General features: G+C 36.2%; 1 protein-coding gene across 9 annotated transcripts in view; it reads right to left on the reverse strand.

Moving 5' to 3' along the window:
* GRIK1 (glutamate ionotropic receptor kainate type subunit 1) overlaps window positions 1-22,851 on the reverse strand; it is a 428,591-nt gene that overhangs the window by 15,449 nt on the left and 390,291 nt on the right. For 5 of the 9 annotated variants that reach the window (XM_082460382.1, XM_082460380.1, XM_082460384.1 and 2 more), the window contains 2 exons: window positions 16,346-16,571; window positions 11,167-11,417 (listed from right to left, as the gene is read on the reverse strand). In XM_082460382.1, the coding sequence (XP_082316508.1) occupies window positions 11,167-11,417; window positions 16,346-16,571 (477 nt within the window). Of the gene's footprint in view, window positions 1-4,675; window positions 9,830-11,166; window positions 11,418-16,345; window positions 16,572-22,851 lie in introns of those variants that run through there. The other 4 variants (XM_082460387.1, XM_082460381.1, XM_082460386.1 and 1 more) reach the window with 2 other exon arrangements.

The raw sequence follows: 22,851 nt of genomic DNA on the forward strand, positions 1-22,851 counted from the left end.
TAGACATCCCTAACTCACTTTTCCTAGCTCCTTTTAATGCCATGTTTTCACCGTCTTTATGTCCTTTCACCTCTTTTCTTCCCTATTTCATTTTTGTTCCCACACTTAAGGCTTGATGCTGTCATTTTAGCTCTCTCAGATTCTAGATTTAAGCTTCTAATTCTTTGCATGAAGGCATGCCCTAGAATTCTTTGTTTTTCTATCTGAGGTCTTTAAACCAAAAAATATATCTATGGGGGGCACAAGGTTACTTGATGAGGCCAGATACACAAGGATCATCTTTCTTGGGTTCATTTTTATTTAAATATTTTATTTAGAAAACTTTTTCTTCCATTGAATTAAATGTAACTATAATGTTGAATATTATTCCCTCTCTCTCTCTCTCTCTCTCTCTATATATATATATGTATACACATTTTTAAAAGAATTCTTACATTTTTCACTTGGGGTGGTTGTCCAGCGCTATACCCCCAAGCTCTTAGGGTATAGGAAAATTTATTCTCTTCTAACATTAGTGATAATTTCATAGAAAACTTTGAAATGTGAAGTTAACACTGAGGCAGAACATTTTGATATTGATCTATGTACTTTTTCCAATTCTTCTGAATCTCAACTCTTTTTTCTACTTTTACAGTTGCAACAAGAGCTTTTATATGCATTGCCCTCAGGGTAGGATGACATAGAAAAAAAAAAGAGGTAAATTTGCAGCTTTGAGTTCTTAAATAAACTTGTATAGACCTATGAAAGCTATTGCCGTCTTTGAAGCAATTAATTACAACAGCCAGGTGTTTGAAAGAAGAAAAAAGATGGTGCTTTGAATTGTAAACTTGCCTTAGAGCCTTCAGGATCCAGCATATAGGACTGGGCATAGTGGTAAAGATAGCACTGTTCAGTGTCTGCTTTCAAGGAGAAACGTCCAACCACATGATGACGCATTCTAGGTGCTGAGGAATACCTGAGAAGGGCCCCCTCACTTGCCACTTCTGAGGTTAAACTCACAAGAGGTGGGACAAGGAAAATAGCCTGATAGGTGAGGGGACCTAAGGACACAGGGAAATTGTGCCCACTCTCTGTCCTAGACTCTCAGAGGAAGCAGTCACTTGAGTGGAGAACGGTCCTCTGTCTCCCATGGCCTCTGAATAGTCTCAAGAGCAGCTGCCCCAGAAAGGGCACAGAAGGGGTAGATGGGTATCCCATTCAAGCCTGATGACTGAAGAACAGACAGCTATTTCTGCAGTGAGGATAAACTTCAGGTGGGCTCACATACCCAAGGGTAAGCAGCTCTCTTTGCCTAAAAGTGGCAGAAATGTTGGTCTGCATGCCAAACCAAAGTGCCCACAGTGTCTTCTCCTCTCTGGAGTCATTGCCAGAGACCAATGTAACTTTCTTCTCCGGCCCTCTAGCCTTTCTTTGGCTTCCTTACATGTCCTAAGCCTGCATCAGCCCCTCTTGCAAGCTAGGAGCCTGCATGCTTCCTCTGGATTTGGTCTCATATGAACGTGACCAGGCTCTGTTCTGATAGCCTGAGTTAGTACCATGGGGACTGGCGTTGCTTCACTTCACAGAGAAGAGGGTCTGGTCCTTCTGGCAACTCAGAGGCTGAGTTAGGGCCATAAAAATAAAATTCCAATAAATTCTTTGCATGCCTTGTTGTGCAGAGAATGGCCCTGCCTTTGAGGTAAATTGACTCTGATGTAGGTTTTCAGATCCCCATAGTACCCGTGGACATAGCACAGGGAGTCCTTGGGGTACCAGCTTATACCCACATGTAATGGATACACGTTTTTCTCAAGCTACAAACCCAGGTATACAAAAAACAAAAAACAAAAACTACGCGATGCCATTAAAAAAATAACAGAATTCACCGTAGCTTATCGGTCCCCATCTGCTAGTAGATCTTGTCAACTCAAGGTAACTCACTTTTGGTTTAAAACTAAGTTTTCATTTGGTTAATGGCACAGTTAATACAGGCCTCTTCCTATCTCCCTTCTCCTTTTTTCTTTTCCAGGGGTGTCTGGGCTTAGGAGAGGTTGATAGAGGGTCTTGGCACTGGCGATAGTGGGAGCAGCTGGTCCATGGCCACCCTCTATCCTTTTGATTCCCCCTGGGGTGTGACATCCTGCCAGGCCATGGATGCTGCTCTCTATCTCTGCTGCATCCTCTGAGATGCCTGTGGTCTCACCATGGTCTCCATGTCAGGTCTACACATTGAATCGTTTCCCTTCCAGCCTCAAGTCTTCCAATCCACTGGTTCTCTCAGCCCTTCCACAAAGCTCTTTGTTGGGAAAGGCCATGAATTTTTAGATGCTTTCCCTGGAATGCTCTGAGGTTAAGCAGGACTCTATGAAGCTGTTCAAAGGATCACTGCCTGGACATTGATATTCTACCATTTAGGAGACAGTTGGATGTGTGATATCTCTACCAGTCTTGCCATCTATTGGGTTACAAACTGTGAACACAACAACGGCACTTTCTGTTCAGGATCTGCCCTGAAATTTTCTGAAGTTTCTATTTTCCTGTCCCTCGAAGTTAGGACTTGGCTCAGGGATGGTCATTAGGCCTTCTCAGGGATTCGGGTAGCATCTAAGCTTAATGATTTCCCTTTAATATTTTCTTTCTTTCCTAGTGGTCAAAAACGGGTCAGAGATTGGAAAAAGAGGTAGGAGAACATTATTATGTATATTTCCTCAACCTTGACCCTCTGGGTTTTAGCTTTTGCTAATTAGAGATAAACTTTTTGAATTAAAACAACTAACTTATTTAACAAAACACTTAGCTGTTGAGATTGAAAGCCATGGTTTTTAAGATTTTTGTCTGTGCTACAAGTTTGTAAAATCCACTTAAAACTGAAAAGCTAGGAGTTTGAGTCATCTCTAGCTTGGAAGCAATGCATATAAAAACCTTGATGTTTGATGGTGGAGGAAGGTAGGGGTAAAATCAATGGAAAATAAAAGCACATCATCCTTTTCCTTTGTTTCCCTTTGTCTCTCTTTAGCAGAATTATTTAAGTACCACTTACAGAATAGAGACTTTCCAGAGCACTCCAGCCCCATTGATCTCCCTCTTTGTGGAATTGTGATTGAGTAATTGGTTTCATAGCTTCGAATAGCTCCCTAAATTTATCCCCCCCCCCTTTTTTATACCTAGTCTATAGGCTCACCAAAGTCAAAAATTATTCTACTTCGGAAATCTTCCCTGTGTTTGTAATGATTTGCTTATGATTTATTGGATGGGAACCCTCTCAGTCTTTGATGCCACGATAGCTGTTTTTCTCTATATCCAGAGCCAGGCATTCTATCCTAAGTATTGGCAGGGCAAAGTAATTCTGTTTATTACCATAAGAATTTAATGTGTTCAACATAACCACACAATCGTAATAAATATATATATATATATAATATATATACAAATATGTTAATGTATATACATATATACTTTTGTGTGTGTGTGTATATATATATATATAAATACACATAAATTCTCCAAGTTTTTTTTTCACTGCTTCTACATTTTAATTTCTTCCCACTTTCTACTAGAATTAAAAAATACTGTGGTTGGAAGAGAATTTTAACTGCAACACCCTCTTTCCACAGATGACAGAACTGAGGATGAGGGAAGTACAACGACTTGCCTAAAGACACATAGCCATTCGGCAGCAGTACAGAGACTTGGATTCTTGGCTTGTGATTCCCAAGTCACCTTTCCATTGGGCCACAAACATCTTTCAGAGTTTGGTTTACATGGTGGTGCCAACTTGTACATTTGAAAAGTTATTTCTAAATGGATGATAATTGCTTTCTGGCCTCTCTGTTAATTAATGAATGTTTGGGTTTCCAGGCAAAGAAAAGCCTCTTTGCACAATCACAGAAATAACCTGATTAGAGAGACTTTTCCAAATCACTTGCTAAATAAGTTAATCAGACTACAGAAGAAATAAAGCCAAGGACAATTGGATATTTGATAATGTGCCAAGTGACCGTGAGGAAAGATAAATACCAAATGAGAGCAGGCTATCTATAGACAGCAGTTTTTTAGTTCTTATGGTTGGTAAAGACTAAGTGATCAGGAGAACATTCATTTTTGAAGTTGGAAAATTGGAATATTTTAATATTTTAAGTCTGAACCCTCCAGCTGAAAAAAGACAAAAAATTCTGGCTAAGCTAAATTAAAAATTTTAATCACTAAGGAGAACTACAGTAACTTCTTTACATCACTCAGGTTTTACTCATTATTTTTGTGTGTATCTGGATGTATACATTGTAATGTGGAAAATCATTGCTGTGCAGTACGGCCAATTAGCCATGTTTGGGCTGACAACTACGAAGCTTAGATTCTGCAGGGTGCTGAAACCACATAACACATTTGTAATGTTGGTTTTCTATCACAAGAATGCCTTTCTCTTTGCAAATAGAATTTCTTTGAAAATTTAAAGGAGAATCCCATTTTCCATGATACCAGTCTCTGTGGAAAGGATTTTGAAAACAAAAATGATTTTAATATGCTTGTGCATCTGGACATAAAATTCCATAACTGTGAGAAGCATAATGAGATGGTTCCTAAAGGCAAGTTAAAACTGCAGCATGGAGCAGAATTTTTTCATTATCAATAAGAGTTAATTAATAATGCCACTTGGCACAGTGAGTTGAGCAGAAAATAGTATGGGAAGTAAGAATGCTTTGCTTTCCTTTTGCTTTTCAAGGCTGTTCAGGCTACTTTTAAATTGCTTACTAGGAAATAGACCTTAGAGTATAAGGGTCATGGGCTTTGAAACTAATTGGGATCCTTTATTTTTCTGCTATGCCACAGATGGCTCATATAGAACATAATATAGTGCTAGGCAAATGCAGTGAGGTATTTAGAAATAATTTTCCTTGGATAGGTTTATAATCATATAATCCAGTTGATTTTCCTAAGGGCACAATCTCTATCCAACATGTATTCCTTAGGTAGTTCTAATTTTGCTGGAAAAACTTTAAAATAATTCAATTTATAATTTTAGTCTAAAACAAAATAAGCTTTAGTTTCTCCCTTATTGCATTAGGTTATACAGCCTTGTTAAGAAACAAATTAGACAACATTACATGCTCCATAGTTGTTGATGTATTTTTCAATCTTTTCATACCTCTCTGCTCTCTTCCTAACTTGAAACAATATTTCTCAGAGTATAATCCACAGATAATCTGCCAGTGTTAATAAAAACTCACACTTACTGCCTTATTTGAAGTCACACTGCTGTATTCAAGTTAATTTTAATAAAAACTCATGCTTACCAACTACTTTTCAGTAAAACAATGGTATTTAGGATTGTTGGGAGAAAACTCATGTAAGAAAAACTATTTTAAAAAACCCCCTGTATTGAAGATAATTTTAATGAAATTAAAATTTGACCTAATGACCTAATTTTAGAAAAAAAACTGCTATATTTAAGCTAATTTTTATGCAAACCAATGTGCACAACTAGTTTTAAGAATTCATTTTCAGGTTTAGTTAAAAATTCCAATTCCTGGACTACACTTACTGAGGAGGAACCTCTGGAATTACAGCCGAAAATCTGTAGCTTAAATTATTTCCCCAGGTAATTCAGATGTACACTGAAGTCCGAAAACCAGTGACATAAAAAATAAAGTTTGAAAAATTTTCTTTTATGTTCAAGACCCTTTTTTTTTCTAAATTCACTTAAAATGCAATGGCCCCTCTTGGGGTCACTGTGGTCTTAGTGGTCATTTACTTGATGGCAAGAATTGGTTGTCTGAGAGCATATATTATATAAAAGGAGAAAGAGGAAAGTATAAGAAACTCAGGGTCTGAAATGAATGGCGGATTTCTCAAGGGAGGAAGAAAGCACAGAGAGAGAGCAGAAAACTACCTACTTGAATATCTTGAGTAGGCCTACCACTTATAGCTAAACAGGAAGATTATCAATTGAATATAATGATATTTCTATCTCAAAGATGTTCACAGATTCTTCTTGAATTCTCCTTAGAGAGGGTTTATTAAATATTTAATGCTAAATATATGCTGTATATCTTGCTTGAAATTAATGATCCTGCCTCTAGAATCAATCAATAAATAGCAACAACTTATTGAGTGCCAATTATACACAGAAGAGTATGCTTTAGGTCATTACTACACACTAGAATCAACAAGGTACTTTAAAAACTGCTATTGTTCTGCCCCCACTCCAGACTAATGAAATTAAAATTTCTAGAGTTGAGGTTCATACCTTCCACTATGTCTTCATAGATTGCCATTTTGGGTCCTTCTCTTGGGCGCAATGAACTTGCTGTTGATTTTTAATGCTTGTGAGAGGAAAAATGCTCTTAGAGATAGTTTGAACCTCTAAATTGAAAAGCCTGTTTTCCAAACCAACTCTGTTTTAAGATGTGTGATAAATTGTATTTATTGCTCATGTTACCAGAGAGCAATACTTAATTTCTCTATAAGGAACTAACATCTGTTAACCAATATTTATTAACAGCCCTCTTATAAATGATTTAATTTTCTATGTCATTATATTATTTTATTTAATTATCAAAGCAAATGTAAGTCAGTATATTACCTTCATTTTTCAAATGAGGAGATTGAGGTTCAGAGAAGTTTCAGAAAAAAACCATCCCCAATAATAAATGTTATTGTTTATTGAATGACAGCTCTGTGCTAGGCATGGTATTAGGTGTTTTGTACATTATCACTGGATGAGATACACATTATCATACAAGTGTTCCCTGTAGAACATTGGTCTGTCAAGATGCTTTGGAGGAAAAAAGATTCTGTGATCTAACAGGTTTGGGAAGTACTGGATATTTTTCCTTCTTGTTGAAAATTCTCAATGTATTAACATATTAAACATACTGAAATGTCATGCAGTAAACGGACGTTTGTCCTGGTTCTCCATGGGTTACTCCACCATGAAAATCTTATTTGAGTAACACTTGCCAATGAAAACCAGTTTGAAAAATACTCCTTCAACACAATCTTATGACCTAGAAACTATATCCCCCTATTACATATTAAAAAACTAAGGCTCTGAGAAATTCAGTTATTTGTCTACAGACATTCAGCAAGTGACTCCACTAGAACTTGAACCTAAGTTTGGCTGATTTAGAAAATTCTCTTTTGATTCTAAGTCTAGGACTCTGGGTCACTGACTCTGATATCTATTTCAGAGTCAACTGTTAGTAAAGCTGAAATAAAATTGTGGAAAGGATTAAATGTAATACAGTAAGTCCCCTACATACAAAGGAGTTCCGTTCCGAGATCGTGTTCATAAGTCCAACAAAGTTAGCCTATGTATCCAATCGGCTATATAGTACTGTACTGTAATAGGTTTACTTTTCACACAAATAATACATAAAAAACAAACAAACACAGAAAATAAACGTTTTTAATCTTACAGTACAGTACCTTGAAAAGTACAGTAGTACCAACTACATCACTGCTGCTTTTATGCTTGCTTCTGGACATACTGGGCTTGAAATAAAGATACTATACTACTGTACTCTATACAGTACTGTACAGCAAAGTCCACAAAAGCACAACCACTTGTAGAGAATGTGCGCATGTAACGATGTACACTGGATACGGGAGCTAACTTACATGATTGGACATGAGAACGCACGTTTGCATTTTTGAAAGTTCGCAACTTGAAGGTTCGTATGTAGGGGACTTACTGTACTCTATGTTAAAACACTTTGAAACCATAAAATAATATGTAACTATCAGAATTAGGTAGTATACAGTTTAAAGTAGTACATAAATATTAACTTTATCCAAACCTCTGAATGACACTTTTAAAGGATACTCTCTATAGAAAGACAAGTTTTGTTACCATTAACCCTGATCATCTATACCTCATCAATCACCATTGAACTTTTTGGGTAGCATTTTTGACTTATTAAAGAGTCCTTGGGAATATAAATTTATGTAATTTGTGGTTTCTATATATAGAATCAATGAATTATGAATTATGTAATATTTATTTCAACATCTGATGTTTTTGATTATGAGGATGTGAACTCTGATCTAGGGCAAACAGTATGTTGCTTTTACCCCAATAACAGCTAATAAATGTCAGTGTAATTTATAGATATTTCCTTAAAAGCATATTTATTTAAAGAAGAAACCAAGACTGAGAAACAATCAGGGCAAGAGTCAATTCTCCTGAACATGTTTTACTGGAGAAATCTAGAGTTGATTGAAGAGACTCGTGATTCAAAAATTGTAACCCATTTAAAGCTAAACAAAGAGAAGGCAAAATGCTACATGATTACACAGATGGCCTATCTCTACTTCTGAGAAATATGTTTTTTGGGAACACTTCACATGTCAAAAGGTAACCCCATTAAGGAGAACAAAGACCAACTTATCCCATATTGAGGGAAGATGAAAGGCATCTTCAATTCCCCTATTCACTGTGAAGAGGGAAAGAGCTCAGAGGGACAGCAGACATCCTGTCACAACAAGTTAAGTGTGTAGTTGGCTTTCTATGTCACAAGCTCAGTTAGAGTGAAAATTATTTACAGCATTTTGAATGCAGGTGGGAAATAAATCTACAGAGATCCGTAACTAATGTGTATGGAAATTCTTTCCTCTATTTATTTTCTCCTCCTTGTCCTTCTCCCCAGTATACTTGGAATAAATTGAAAATGGCAAAGGATCCAGAGAAATGAGTGTGAAAGTGGCGAGGCTCAGAAGAGATTGCTACAAAAACAACCACTCTATTAGGACAGGAATGAAATAACATCTTGTGAAAAGATGTTCTTCAGTGCAAAGAATGAGGGCAAGTGAGTGGAAAATAGAAGAGGCTAGGCATTAATTTCTAGTTTAGGACTGTGCTTGGAGCTTGCAAAATATAATCTATAGCTTGAAAAAAAAATCACAGTTCCTTAAAGATTCTGAGCATACTACCTATCTTAACCTACAGAAGATTGTTAAGCTCTACAAGTAAATGTTACTTGAGAGCTTGATGGTAATGAATTTCTATGCAAGGATCATTTTTGACTATGTTGTGTCTTCCTGAGTGATGTTCACCTTAGCTAATGCTCTTCTTTCATGACACCAGAGGTTTCAAGTTTAGTTTTCATTTTCTGGGTCACTTTTTTGAATCTTTAAAATCTAAGACTTCTTGGAGTCTCTGTGTAAATAGTACATTTCAAATAGTAGACAATTTGAATTAAAAATTAACATTGTTAAGGAGTTATTATGAAAAGATGGGGCTTTGGGTACTTGGAAAGTGTGGATCTACAGAGTGTATGGTACAGGGAAAAGGAAAGAGGAGAAAAAAAGGTTCACAAAGATGAAAATAATTCCTCAAAATATCATTTTGTTTTCATGCTTTGCACTGTTGAAAGTCTGAATCTACTTTTGCATGAGGCAAGAGTTGCTTATTTTTAATACATCAAAATACAACTAAGATAACCATTCTCTTGATGGTATAGCCAATTCCTGTAAACACACATATCTTGGAGTCTGTATACCCCTAATATGCTGCTGTTTCAATATAAAATGCACATGTGTCTCCAGTGCATTGAATTCAATGTTCAGAGTACATGAGTTTTGCTATCTTAAAACAAGGATAGGGATTATGGCTATTTATGCTTAGTAGATACAGACATCATCAACACCACCAATTAGCAGAAGCAGTTTCTACTTGGCACAACTTTTTTTTTTTTTTTAATGATTACACAGTGTGAATTGAGGACTGTGTCCGAATCCCTCTCTCCTCTCGAATTAATTTGCCACATTCTAAATCCGTAGATAAAGTGGTTCCAGAAGTGGAGTTGGTTGGATGGGTTTGCTTACACTGCAGTCCATAAAAGAAACAAAAAGCCTTGCATGCAAAAGAAATGAGAAAAATATAGAAAAATGAATAAACCAGAAGCAAAAATGGGCGTTTAAATGAAAATTTAAATCAAATGAAGCTGACAATTATGAGAAGCACATTAAAGCATAACATATACAAGCTTTTAGTTTTCAAATTATTTGCATAAAACAAGACACCTCAAGAGCAAATCGAAAGTTAAAGCAGATCAGTCGATTCTCCCTTTTAATTAGACAGATTTCTCTAACAAGGTCTCTGAAAATGGTGCTTCATGTTCTGACAATTGCGTTGTAATTTTGGGAAAATTTTCTGGATGAAAACAGGTTATAATCAATCATCCCCATCTCTGGGAACTTAAGGAGAGTTTCCACTTAAAGGAAGTGGGACTCGTATGAGATTATTAATCAAAACTGGCTACATTATTTGTGGGGTCCAGAACAAAATGGAAGTGTAGAGCCCCTTGTTCTAAAATTATTAAGAATTTTAAGACATTGATAGCTGAGCATTAAACTAGGCCTGTTATTAATCGTTCGTAGTTTCAAAATTCTAACAATACTTTTAAATTGATTGGGTAACCAAATACTCTACAATAGGCATGAGCTTTGTGTTTTGTTTATTCTCATACGCTTATGAAGGAATTATCTTTAATAACCGTCATCTTAATCAGAATAGTGTAAGCTCTTGATGTGATTTTCATCAAAACTAAAAGTAACAGGCAAAAAATGGTTGACTGTTGAAATCAACCATAATCCTAAAATTTGGAACAATAGATTCTTTAATATATTTTATCGTCATTCTGTACTGTTCATCATTTTTATGGCAAATTTTTTTTTTGTGAATTATTCTTTTACAAAACGTACTTTGATAGAGGTAAATGCTCAGTTTCAAAATATTACATTTATATCTTTATATAAATTGCTTTGCATTAGTACATGTGCTCAATACCTACACTTAGGAGATGTAACATTTCTCTCAAAGATCTTTTTATATATTTTCCAATTTTGGATTTACTTCTTCCTTGTTCTATCTAGGGTTTCTATCTTAAGAGTAAATAACTGTTAAAGAAATTAACTGAGTTTGGAATTTTTGCACTGTCATTCCAAATAGTGATAATTGAATTTAGTGTATAAGGTACTTCCTTCTTCTCATTAATAAATGATGGGGCTACAGTGCCAGCAGCACCTGGCAGGGATTCAATAGCTCTTAGCTCTAACTCAAAAATGGCCCTTCTGGGCATCTAGTTCAATAGACTGTTACAAGCAAAGGGCAAGCATCCTTTAAACCCCCAAACTTAAGACAGATAACACAAACCAAAAACCACCCGGTCCTAGAAATAGATGACTCACCTGCTCAATATCGTTGTTTTTCCGTGATTTGTATATAAATTCTCCAATGGCTACAAATACAGAAAGGACCAGTCCAGCAGCCAGAACAATGAAGATACCCCCAATATTTTCTACTCCCAGAGCACTGGCCTCTTTGTTGTCTTCCTCGGGGCAGCCATTTCCCCGCCACCATTTCTCTTTCATCATATGCAGTTTCCCCTCTTCTTGTAATTGAAGAATAGCAATAGTAATTTTATCCCGGTAAGGAGAGCCTGTAAGTGAGGTCATTTGGATATTGGTCACCAAAAGGCTGAAGGTGTGAAGAAGGATTATTGTCTTAGAGGTAACTACATTATGGCTGTTGGAAAACCCCAATCCATAAGTTGACTAGCAAAGGGCAATCCTATATTTTGAAGGATCTAAATAATTGGACAGTAAAAAGCTGACATGTTGAGATTAACTCTTACTCAAACTGTCTGTTCCTTTTAAACAAGGAAAAGCTGAGCTGGGAATTCCATGACATCCCGCTGCTTCTGGTGAGTTTTTTATGAATCTTTTCCCACATTAGGGAATTTCATTGTTTAGATTCCACTTTTTCTAGGCTTTTGGATGTCTAATATTGTGACAGCCTGGCTAAATGATCACCAGTACCATTTCCTCTTCTTCCTATGGGAGTAGCTAGACATTTCCTAGTCTTCTTTACAATTCATTGTGGTGATTGACCGATTGCTAGCCATTGGGAGCTAAAGCAATGTATGACTATTTCCAGTCCTGTCTCATAAATCCTCCCAACATGATCCTCTACTCTTTCCCTCTCTTTCCTCAAATACTCAGCATGGAGGAAAGGATTTTAAGTCACTAGGGATAGTGGAACCACCAGTTAGAAACGGATTGGGTCCCAGGATGACTGCATGAAGCAGAGTCTCTCTTTCAACCCACTGTTGGACCATGACAAGTTCAAGAAATAAATATGTATTGTGTTGGCCACTAAAAATTTGCAGATGTTGGTTATAGTGATTAGTCCATACTGATTAATACACCTATTAGGATACTCTTATGAGTAGGTTTTGAATAATTTAAACAACATTCAGCTAGGTTTAGAAAATTTGCCAGCACTTTATTGACATTATTTATACTCTATTTTCTAGTAATGCCATTGAACTTTTAATTATGTTAGGGCTAGAGAGCATCAACATGGTCCTGCAGCCACAGCTTGTGCAACACTGGATTCCTATGTTAATTAAAGCAAAGGGAGAGATTAAAAAAAAAAAAAAAGATGGTAAAATTTCTTTACCTAATTTCTCCTTGGACGCTAAGGATTTTTGTAAGCATTTCTTCTACTTAGTAGGAAAGTAGTACATTCTAGCTCTTTCTGTTTGTAAACTTTAACGTTCTTCTTGGTGGAAATAGAAAAATGCAAAAAAAGTAGCAAATAGAAAAATGTAGCATCTTAGAACCAGAAGAGATCTTAGGAACCATATAGTCCCAGTCTACTTATTTTTAGAATTGAAGAAATTGAGGATGTGAAGATATGGGTGAAAGTAATAGTTGCTGGTAGAGCCAAGAATTTAACTGAATTCTCCTAACTTCTCTCTTAGTGTTATTTTCATTAAAGTTTCTCCCTTCACCCCCATGTCATCTCCCCCCTCCCCCGTATACCTTATGTTCTAGGGCATGGTTAGAAAAGCAGAAGATTAATATTGTGACATTTGTCATTTTTCCCATTCCTCCCAAGACTTCCTAAAGTCAGTGTCAGTCCCTCAAGATCAAGTGTAAAAGAAGAGCAAAATGTTTTGGAGTTAGATTGTGGCTTATCAATTAAAAGTATGGATTTTTGGTGAGAAAATGGCTCTTGAAAGCCGAATTAAAAGATATTGGCTGCTTGCTTAAACAACTCCAGAATAATGGTTAGTGTCAAAATTAGCACCATTAACAGCAGTATGTGAACAATTAAGTGAATCAAGAGAGCTTTGCTTTAATGTACATGAAAGTGCTTTGAAGAGTGTGAGAATGATCCATAGGGTAACAATTGCAGCAGTAATCATAGCAGTATACACTGCTATTTACTGAGTGGGTACTCAGTAAATGCTGACTGATGCTTTCCTTTTGCCTTCAGGCTGCACAATACCTAAAATATTTCAGGCAGATGGGGATTGGATCTCTGTTTAAGGTGGGTCTCTAAGGAAGGTAATTTCCAGCCTCCTGGTAACCTGTTTAAGCCTTAACTGCTCTCGTTCTCTTCAAGTTTTATTTTACATCCCTCAGGAGGCACATTTCCAGAGCTTCTGTCCTGAGAGTCTCTAAGAAACAGTCTTCGATTTTGTGTTGTGACTGAGCAACTTTGCCAATCTTTGACTGTGAGAAGGAATTTAAGCCTTAAGGGAGTCAGGACAAGACCAGAAGTATGTGGAGAATTTTTTATATCTGAATATATTTTAGCTTCAATTTTTGTTGTTGTTGTTGCTTAAATGGACTGAATGACATTGGAAGTGATTTATTACAAGTCACTTGAAAAAAATACATATGTATACGCACGGATCTTCCTGAATAGCAGCTGATCTTTCTTAAAGAGTCTTTTCATCATAGAAGAAACATCTCACAAATTTATCCAACAGCTGTATTCCCAATGGATGTATTCTCTCTGAGGTCTGCCATCTGTTCCAATTATTCCTTCATTGTTTTAGTTTTAAAAGGATGACAGGTTTATAACCACTATGAAAAATTCCTAGAGTGTATTTCTTTTCATCTAGGGAGGGGGAAAACTCTTCAACTTTGGAATTTGTATGTCAGAGAAAGCATGAGGTTGGCAAAATGTAGACTGAACTGGAATATTCAAATCTCTTTATATCATATTATATAAAATATAGTGATACTCATCACAGGGTCAGCCTCATTCACATGGAGGCAGAGTTATTTTTAAAGTGCTGCATTAATTTAGGAGTGTTTCAGAAAGGACCCCTTGCTGCTTCCCCATTCCTCACCAATATTCCAATATTTTAACTTAAGAGTTGTATTTCATTCAGTAGAAGAAATGCCTATTAAAAGTCTCATATTATAGTGTAAATATTCTCAGAAGAAGTGATACACATTGTTATTTTCTATCATTACTACCAGACTGGAAATTTGGTGGGCAAAGAGGGGAATTAAAAGGTGGTGGAGATGGAGCTGAGGATGGAATGGTAAAAGTGCAGTTTTCAACTTTATAATTTAATCTAAAGATGGTTCCATTAAGAAACTGTAGTTGCTTTTCTAAGAAGACGCAGAATATATTACAATCAATCATAAGGTCTTGATTTTGAAAAGATTCAGGCAAAGGCACCCAATCCTGGTGTTCTTGTCTGACTCATGGTCCATTTAACTAAAATCAGCAGTGATGGGATATAAAAAATAACACGTCTAGCTTCTTTCTCCAGTCTTAAAAAAAAAAAAAAAAAAAGAGTTGTTGCTTGTGAGTTATTGTGAAGTGATGGAAGGAGGGTTATAAAAAAATAAAATAAAAAAATAAAATGAGGTGATAAAGCCCGGTTAGGGAGATAGGACATTGTTTCTCAAATCAAAAAAAAAGCATAGTATCCTTTTAGTTAGTGTCTAACAATCCCACTGAGTCCTCTGCAGAGCACACCGACTTAGTTTTAGGAGAGCTTACCACTTGAGAAAAAAATGTACACTTCACTTGAAATACTGGCATTTTCATCAGGAAAAGTTATTGGAAATAAAGGGGCAAGAAGGTAGTTATAGGTTCCCTAGCCCAATCATTCTGAAGATTTATTTAGAGGACATACATAACAACTTATTTAGAGGAAAAGGAGATCTTACCCCATTGATGTAAGTTAATCTCTTTATAGCATATATTTCTAGCATCAGATAGATTGCATGGAGTCAAATTGGTTATGTATTCATGTTCAAAGGTGGAGAGAGTTGCCTTCTTTATCTGGTTAATCAAATTAGTATTGATCAAAAGTTGAATATGGGCTACATAATCTTTTTTAAAAAAATAAATTTCTTGCCAAATTAAGCCATCAGGAATATTCACCTAAAATCTGATTTTTTTTTTCATGAAAAATAGAAGATCTAATAATGTTGGGCTCAAATTCCCACAGCTAATGACCTGAAAGGCAGCTGCCCCCTTTAGATGAATATGTTGTCTCTAATTCTCCATACTTGCTACGATTCCCTACTGCTTCTTCAAACCAACAAGCTTTATTCAATTATACCTCCTTGGCTTCTGTAAGCGTTTGAGTTTGCGATCCCTGTCTAGTGTTGAGGGAACCGGATAATCCCTTTCAACAGGTGAAAATAATAATATACCTTGGGTCCTTAATTATCTGATTTAACTGTAACTAGTATTTCTTATTGGACTAACCCAGTGGTCTAAGATGGCCTCCAATTCCTCCCCTTGGGAATGCTTATCAAAAAATTACTGATGACTCACTTGAGAAGAGCAGATTGCTACCATATCAGAACCTTATACAATACAGTTTCTGTAGTAAGGGAAATAGAGAGTTTTCTATAGGGAGGTCATTGTCGCTTGAATACAGAATATAGTTCTATATCCCAGACATGCAAGAAGACCTAACTGTGTGGGTCTGTATGCCTACAAGGTAATAATATCCTTAGATTGAGCAGTGGTACAAAATCAAGGACTAGGAATATTTGGAGATTTTAGATATTTATTAATGATTGAATCTGACATGTTGCCTGAGCAAATTATAATCTAATCTTTATCCTTTTTCTTTTGACAGATATAGCTTTGCTTTTCTATCTATTCACATGGAACCCTAGCTCTTTAACTTTTTCATCTATATGTATAGTTAATTTTGTTGTATTCTAATATAATTTAAGATAGAAAAAACTATACAGGGATATATAGGAACTGAAGAAAATAATGAGAAGAGTGTTAGGAAGATATTCTTTTAACAATATTTGGGGTAAAATAATAAAATCTATGTACTCAAATGTATATGCAATGGTAGAACTTGAAAGAAACAATGAGTTAAAAGTTTATTAGGTTAAATATCTTGGAATCTTCAATTCAGAGCATGCCTATGATCTGTGCCGGCATTTCCCTTATTTATTAGTCCACTGAAGGCATTGTAGACTTTCTCAGAATGTAGAGTAGATATCTCTGAGCCCGTTCCTTTCTATACTTTGTAACTGACATTGCCCATCTCAGTCTTTGCTACTGCCTTGCCTCTCTTACCTATAGGTGTTCCCACTCCATAACCTTTGGAGTCAATGAGGCCCCCGATCTGAGTGAGGTTGCAGTTTCTCTGCATCACATACTCAATGTTGGTGGACTCCATCAGCAAGGCATAGTCAGTGGTGAGCACTCGTTGGATGCCCTCATCACTGTTTTTGACCAGGGCAGTCTGCTGCCTGCTACTCATAAAAGCCCACATCTTCTCGTAGGTGGATATCTTCGATTTCTGCAGGGAAAGAAAGCACACCCACCAGCAGAGAGTGCTGAGAAAATATGTCCTAAAGCTATTCAAAATCCCTGGGGTTCAAATAGCATAGGGAGGATTCTTTCTCTTTAGATAGGAAACCGATATTGATGATCCTGGGACTTCAGTTTGGTAGTTGAAAGGAGCCCAATTCACTACAGGAAAACCTTTGGAGGCACTGAGGCAGCTATAGAGGAAAAAGAGATCTTACTCAACTGATGTAAGACATTGCCTCAAGATCCTTTGGCTGATTTCAATAGGGAAGAAAGAAGATTAGTATCAATGACAACATTTGCCTAATGAACTCTGGCCACTTAAGAACAAGTCCTCAAGGCCCACTAGGCCAAGGGGTGACTAGATCACCCCAGGACTCTACTCATTTATTCCATTGCCTTCAACGACTTAACTTCAGTAGGCATTGTTTTGCTTTTTTCTGCTATGTAAGTTTCAATACCTGATCCAACATTCCTTTGCAGGGGACAGCCTTGGGATAAATCACATACCTTCTCTGCTTTATTTATGAAAGAACTGCGAATTACTCTTATCTTTTCTAGAAAACTTAGAGTGCAAATGCTCTTTTCAGATTAAAATTCAGATCAGAAAACTCTTCCTACTGTATTTTTATAAGCCTTTTTATATATACATTCAATTTTAAATTTCAATTATATTTTAGATAATGAGGATTGAATTTTCATTTAAAAGTGTTCATGATTTTGTCTTTTCCTTTATTCTTCAACTTTTTGTTTCAGTAATAAGCCATATATATGATATATATTACTTATGCATCTATACCTTCCACTATCTCATTATCTTACTTTCTTTGTTAAAATATACTGCCTAAGTTTTCATATTGCTTAGGTATAAATTTTCTATTCTTTTGAATAGTGATCTGTAAATAGTTTACATTTTATTCTGTAATTTCCATATTGTTCCAATTTTTTTCTGTATTTGTCTTCATTTGCATCAACACTCCCCTCCATTTATTTGGAAGATGGAAGACATTATGAGAATTACTGATAATTCCAAGCTACTCCAGCTCTCACGTTGTATATGGTACACACGTACACACACACACACACACACACACACACACACACACACACACACGAGCTTCCTTGGCAGGCACAGAGTTTATCATCTCAGGAGTGCAAGGAAGTTTAAAACATGATTTGGGGACACAGCAATGAATGGAATACCTGTGGAATCAACTATAGTGTGGTTATTCATGTTCAAGTGTTCCTGAAGGCTCACTCAGTTCCTAACTCTATTTAAGACCTGGGTTAATGCTGTAGGCTTTATGAGTTAAGGGAGAACAGATGGCTTTATTTTGGATTGTTAGGCATTTGAAGAACCCCTTGAGAAAACTCTCGTGAGACAAATAGCAATTCAATATACAGTACCTTATAGATACTGGTATTTTATGGAAACAATTTTGTCATGATTAGGCCCCTGTGAATTACTCCTTACCCCCACAGATATCTGAAAGTTGAGGTTCATGTCTCCATGAAAAAGGTATGTTTTTGAGGTAGGGTTCAATGTCTCACTTGTTGGGTCATTTTAGCCTGGAAGAGTCTGTTAATGCTAAATTTATAATAAAGAGCTACTTGTACAAGTGCAGGGAGGTCAGTCTGTTTTTTGGCAGTAAACGCACTGCTGGGAAAATTATTCTTCCACCAGGAAACTACCTTAACGGAAAATAATTTTCTTAGAATTAAGAAATTTTACAGTTGACAGAAACTCTAGAAATTGGCTCATTCATGCTGTTTTCACAGAGGGGGAAATTTTGGTACAGAAGATTTGGAGACTTCATGAAAATCACAAAACTGGTTAGTATCAGAGCTAATACTGGACCCCCGGACCCCTGACATCTAATTCAATGCTCTTTCCACTGTACCATGATGATTTTGGGTAGGTGGACGTCAATCTTGCCAAAATTCTTCTGAGAATGATCTTAGTCTTATTTGATCTACCTGTGACAATATAGCTTATATTCATGAACTCATATTATGCCCTGAGGTTGTTTGCTATTTGGTATCATGTTAATCCAACTAGGAGTTAGCTTCTATATAAAAAAATCCATGAAGCATCTTTTTTTTTCCCACTGTATTTAAATTTTATTAAAAATGAATATTGTAAATAGTTAGAAAACTGGATTTTTTTGGTCTATGGGAGTTGAGGACAAAACAAAGTAAATGATCAGTTCATTTATGGGAAACAAAGTGGGAGGAGTCCTTTTAGGAATCCAGGAATTGTAGGATGTGGAAAAGGATGATAAGATTCAACTCAAAACCTTCACATCTGTTATTGAGCCTAATCAGGTGTGGTTCAAAAATTATCTGCAGTGAAGGACTGTCTATTTTTTCATTCCATGGCAGACCTATCTGTGGTCCTACCAAGTGGGATTAGTATGCACTCATACCAGATGTGGCTCACCATGTTGGCACTTGACAGCCCTCAAAGTGGTCTACATTCTTGGAACAGTATCCATTAATCATATTCTTTTTAAAAAAATTTTTTATATTATTGTATTTTTGGCTGTGTTGGGTCTTCATTGCTGCACATGGGCTTTCTCTAGTTGTGGTAAGCGGGGGCTTCTCTTCATTGTAGTGTGCGGGCTTCTCATTGCGGTGGCTTCTCTTGTTGTGGAGCACAGGCTCTAGGTACGTAGGCTTCAGTAGTTGCAGTACTTGGGCTCTGTAGTTGTGGCATGTGGGCCCTAGCTCATGAGGACTTCAGTAGTTGTGGCTCATAGGCTCTAGAGCGCAGGCTCAGTAGTTGTGGCACACGGGCTTAGTTGCTCTGCAGCATGTGGGATCTTCCCGGACCAGGGATCAAACCCATGTCCCCTGCATTAGCAGGCGGATTGTTAACCACTGCGCCACCATGAAAGTCCCTCATTAATCATGTTCTTGGTGCCATCACAATATCCAAGAGCTACAGAACTTCTAAAGTCTTGCTCTCAATTTCTTTTATCTCATCACAGCTTAGTAACACAATGTCCCCTGAGTCAACACGTTTGTCACACCACACTTTAACTAGCACTGCTCTGTGGAGCTGAAGGTCATGGATTTAATTCAACCACACTTACTTCTTCCTATTTGGAGTAGAAGATTGTTCTTGGCTTGAACTCCCTGAGGTGCTGGAAGAGAAATCTAGCAGGCATGGAATTTGAACCATTGAACAGCAGAACTTTTTCTAAGAAAATGATCACTTGGGGGACTTGCTCAAGTTGAAGGCATAGGAAACATTCTAAATTTCTTTGAACCCCTCCTACTAGTTTTGCTCCAGTCTAATAATGGTAAACATAATGGGACAGAGAATAACACCCTTCTGCTTTCATTTAAAGTTCTCTTTCATCATTTAGAAAGTTTGCTGTTGTGAGGATCCTTGTATTCTACATTTGAAATTATAGACTGTTTGACAAGCTGGGAAGCTTAGATAAATAGGAAGACCCAGAATGTGGCTAAGGAATAACCTTTTTAACAGTTAAAAATATCTGTAGATGGCTCAAGCACCTTAGGATATAGTGAGTTTTCTACCACTGGAAACCTACAAGGAGAATTTCATGGATGGATGAGTTTCACTTAAGGATCCTTCAACCCCCAGGTTCTACTCTCTAGACCAACCTTTTCATATTACTTATGCAGGTCCTGACTTCAAAGACAGTTAAGTGCCACCCAAGGGTCATATTGGTTAGTAAAAGAACCAATACAGAGTCATAGCCTCTTTCCTCCTTATTCCTGAGTTCCATCCACTGTCAAACCATGTTCTGTAATGTTTATTTTTTGTTTGGTCAAAAAGTACTATTTTAAGAGGAGTTAAATTAGATTTATTTCTTTTTAATAGACTATTTTTAAGACAGATTTTAATAATTCTTAAAAATAGAAGCATACTTCATGGGACATTATCATAAATATTAAAAGACTAAGCAAACCGTTTGAATGACAGTCTGGATGTTTCTGCACTTGTAAATCTTCTATGGTCTCAGCCTGCTAAATTGCTGTAAATGATATATGTTTAAAAAGAAGAAACAGTGATTGCAACTTATTTTGCTGAATATGTCAAAAGTTAATTAGAATATTTGTAAAGTACTCTGAGCTTCTTATCAAAAGTCACAAAAACTGAAAAGTCCTCATTTATTAAATCTGAAATCATCCAGGTTTTTTTTTTAATCCTAGAGGGTAGTCAAGGTTAAATACATTTACTTTGTCTGGTTAAACCTGATTATGTGGCTATTCTGATGCTGATGAAACGTTGTTGGCAAAGAAAAAGCATTCTTTTCATCTAAAATCTGTTATAAGGGAGTATTACTGTATCACCATCTGATGACTCTTGTTTATTTCTCTTTTTTCTCCCATAATGAATGCAAGTTAAACACTCAATGGGAAATAATTTACAATGGGTCTCTGTGCAGTTAAAAACTATTTATTGAAAATAGTAATAACCAGCATGTGCAATGTTTACTGTGTGCCCAAAACTATTCTAAGCACTTTGCATGTATTAATCTATTTAATCTTCACAGTGTTCATATGAGAAAGATACCGTTATTATTTCTCCTTTACAGATGAAGAAATAGAATGCCACATAAAGAAATGATGAAGCCAGGATTTGATCCCAGCAATCTGGCTCCAGGGTTTGTGTTCTTAACTAATAGGGAATCAACTGTTTGTTTTAATACACAGAACATCAAACTTATGACTTGGCTAATGTTCTAACATCACTGACACATTTTCTAAAGAAATAATTTCAGTAAATAGCTGTGGCATCTGTCTATTATAACTAGAGCTGCTGAAAATCTTGTAGTCATCACACAATGCATGGAAACTATTTATATGAATTTAGACAGCTTATATTTGTTTAGGCAAAAAATTAGACAGTGTTTTAGGAAGTGCAACAGTTGGAACCTGGAAGGAAATGTAGATATTGTTTATATTTTTCCTTATTTTGTATTTCATATAGTTCCATTGTTTTCAGTTTCAGTGTTTCTGCTATAACAGGAAAAATATGTGTAAATTCTGGAGTGTAATACAATCTTAAGACTGATAGAAACCTGCATTTTATAGATATATCCCTCTAATATTTCATTTTTACTGAAATAAACATTATTTATCACATTATTTCTTCAACCAGGTTATAGGGCTTCTACAGTAAAGATGTATAATCCTATTATTCAGTAGAATGAACAACTGTGCAATTCTACTTCAGACCAACATGCTTAAAGATTTTATATATATACCTGTTCATATGTTTATTTTTACATATATCCATAACCCCACACATATACACTGAAGATAGATTATTGATATTTGATTTTTGTTATCGTGTCAAAAATGATCATATAAATATGGTAAATATATGCTTATTGAACAAATAAAACACGAAATATAATTACATTTTAAAATCTGATCTCCAATTTACGTTTACTTTACATAAATGTCGATTTAAAAAAAAAAAAAAACACCTTAAAAATCAGTCAAAGACATGGAAAACAGCCATGTAGAAATCCAAACTTATAAAGCAGATATATCAGAGGTGAATAGTTGCCTTAAAAGCAACCATTTCCTCTAACACAAGATTAGATCTATCATTTCATGAAATAATAAATTCTCATGGACATTTAGGTTGTTTCCATGTCCTGGCTATTGTAAATAGTGTCCATGAGTGTCCATGAGAATTTATTATTTCATGAAATGATAGATCTAATCTTGTGTTAGAGGAAATGGTTGCTTTTAAGGCAACTATTCACCTCTGATATATCTGCTTTATAAGTTTGGATTTCTACATGCCAGGACATGGAAGCAACCTAAGTGTCCATTGACAGATGAATGGATAAAGATGTGGCACATGTATACAATGGACTATTACTCAGCCATAAAAAGAAATTAAATTGAGTTATTTGTAGTGAGGTGGATGGACCTAGAATCTGTCATACAGAGTCAAGTCAGAAAGAGAAAAACAAATACCGTATGCTAACACATATATATGGAACCTAAAAAAAAAAAGGTTCTGAAGAACCTAGGGGCAGGACAGGAACAAAGACACAGACATAGAGAATGGACTTGAGGACTTGGGGAGAGGGGAGGGTAAGCTGAGATGAAGTGAGAGAGTGGCATTGACATATATACACTACCAAATGTAAAATAGATAGCTAGTGGGAAGCAGACACATAGCACAGGGAGATCAGCTCGGTGCTTTGTGACCACCTAGAGGGGTGGGATAGGGAGGGTGAGAAGGAGGGAGATGCAAGGGGGGGGGGATATGG

This window comes from Balaenoptera physalus, assembly GCF_965194825.1.
Source record: "Balaenoptera physalus genome assembly, chromosome: 4".
Classification (NCBI taxonomy): Eukaryota; Metazoa; Chordata; class Mammalia; order Artiodactyla; family Balaenopteridae; genus Balaenoptera; species Balaenoptera physalus.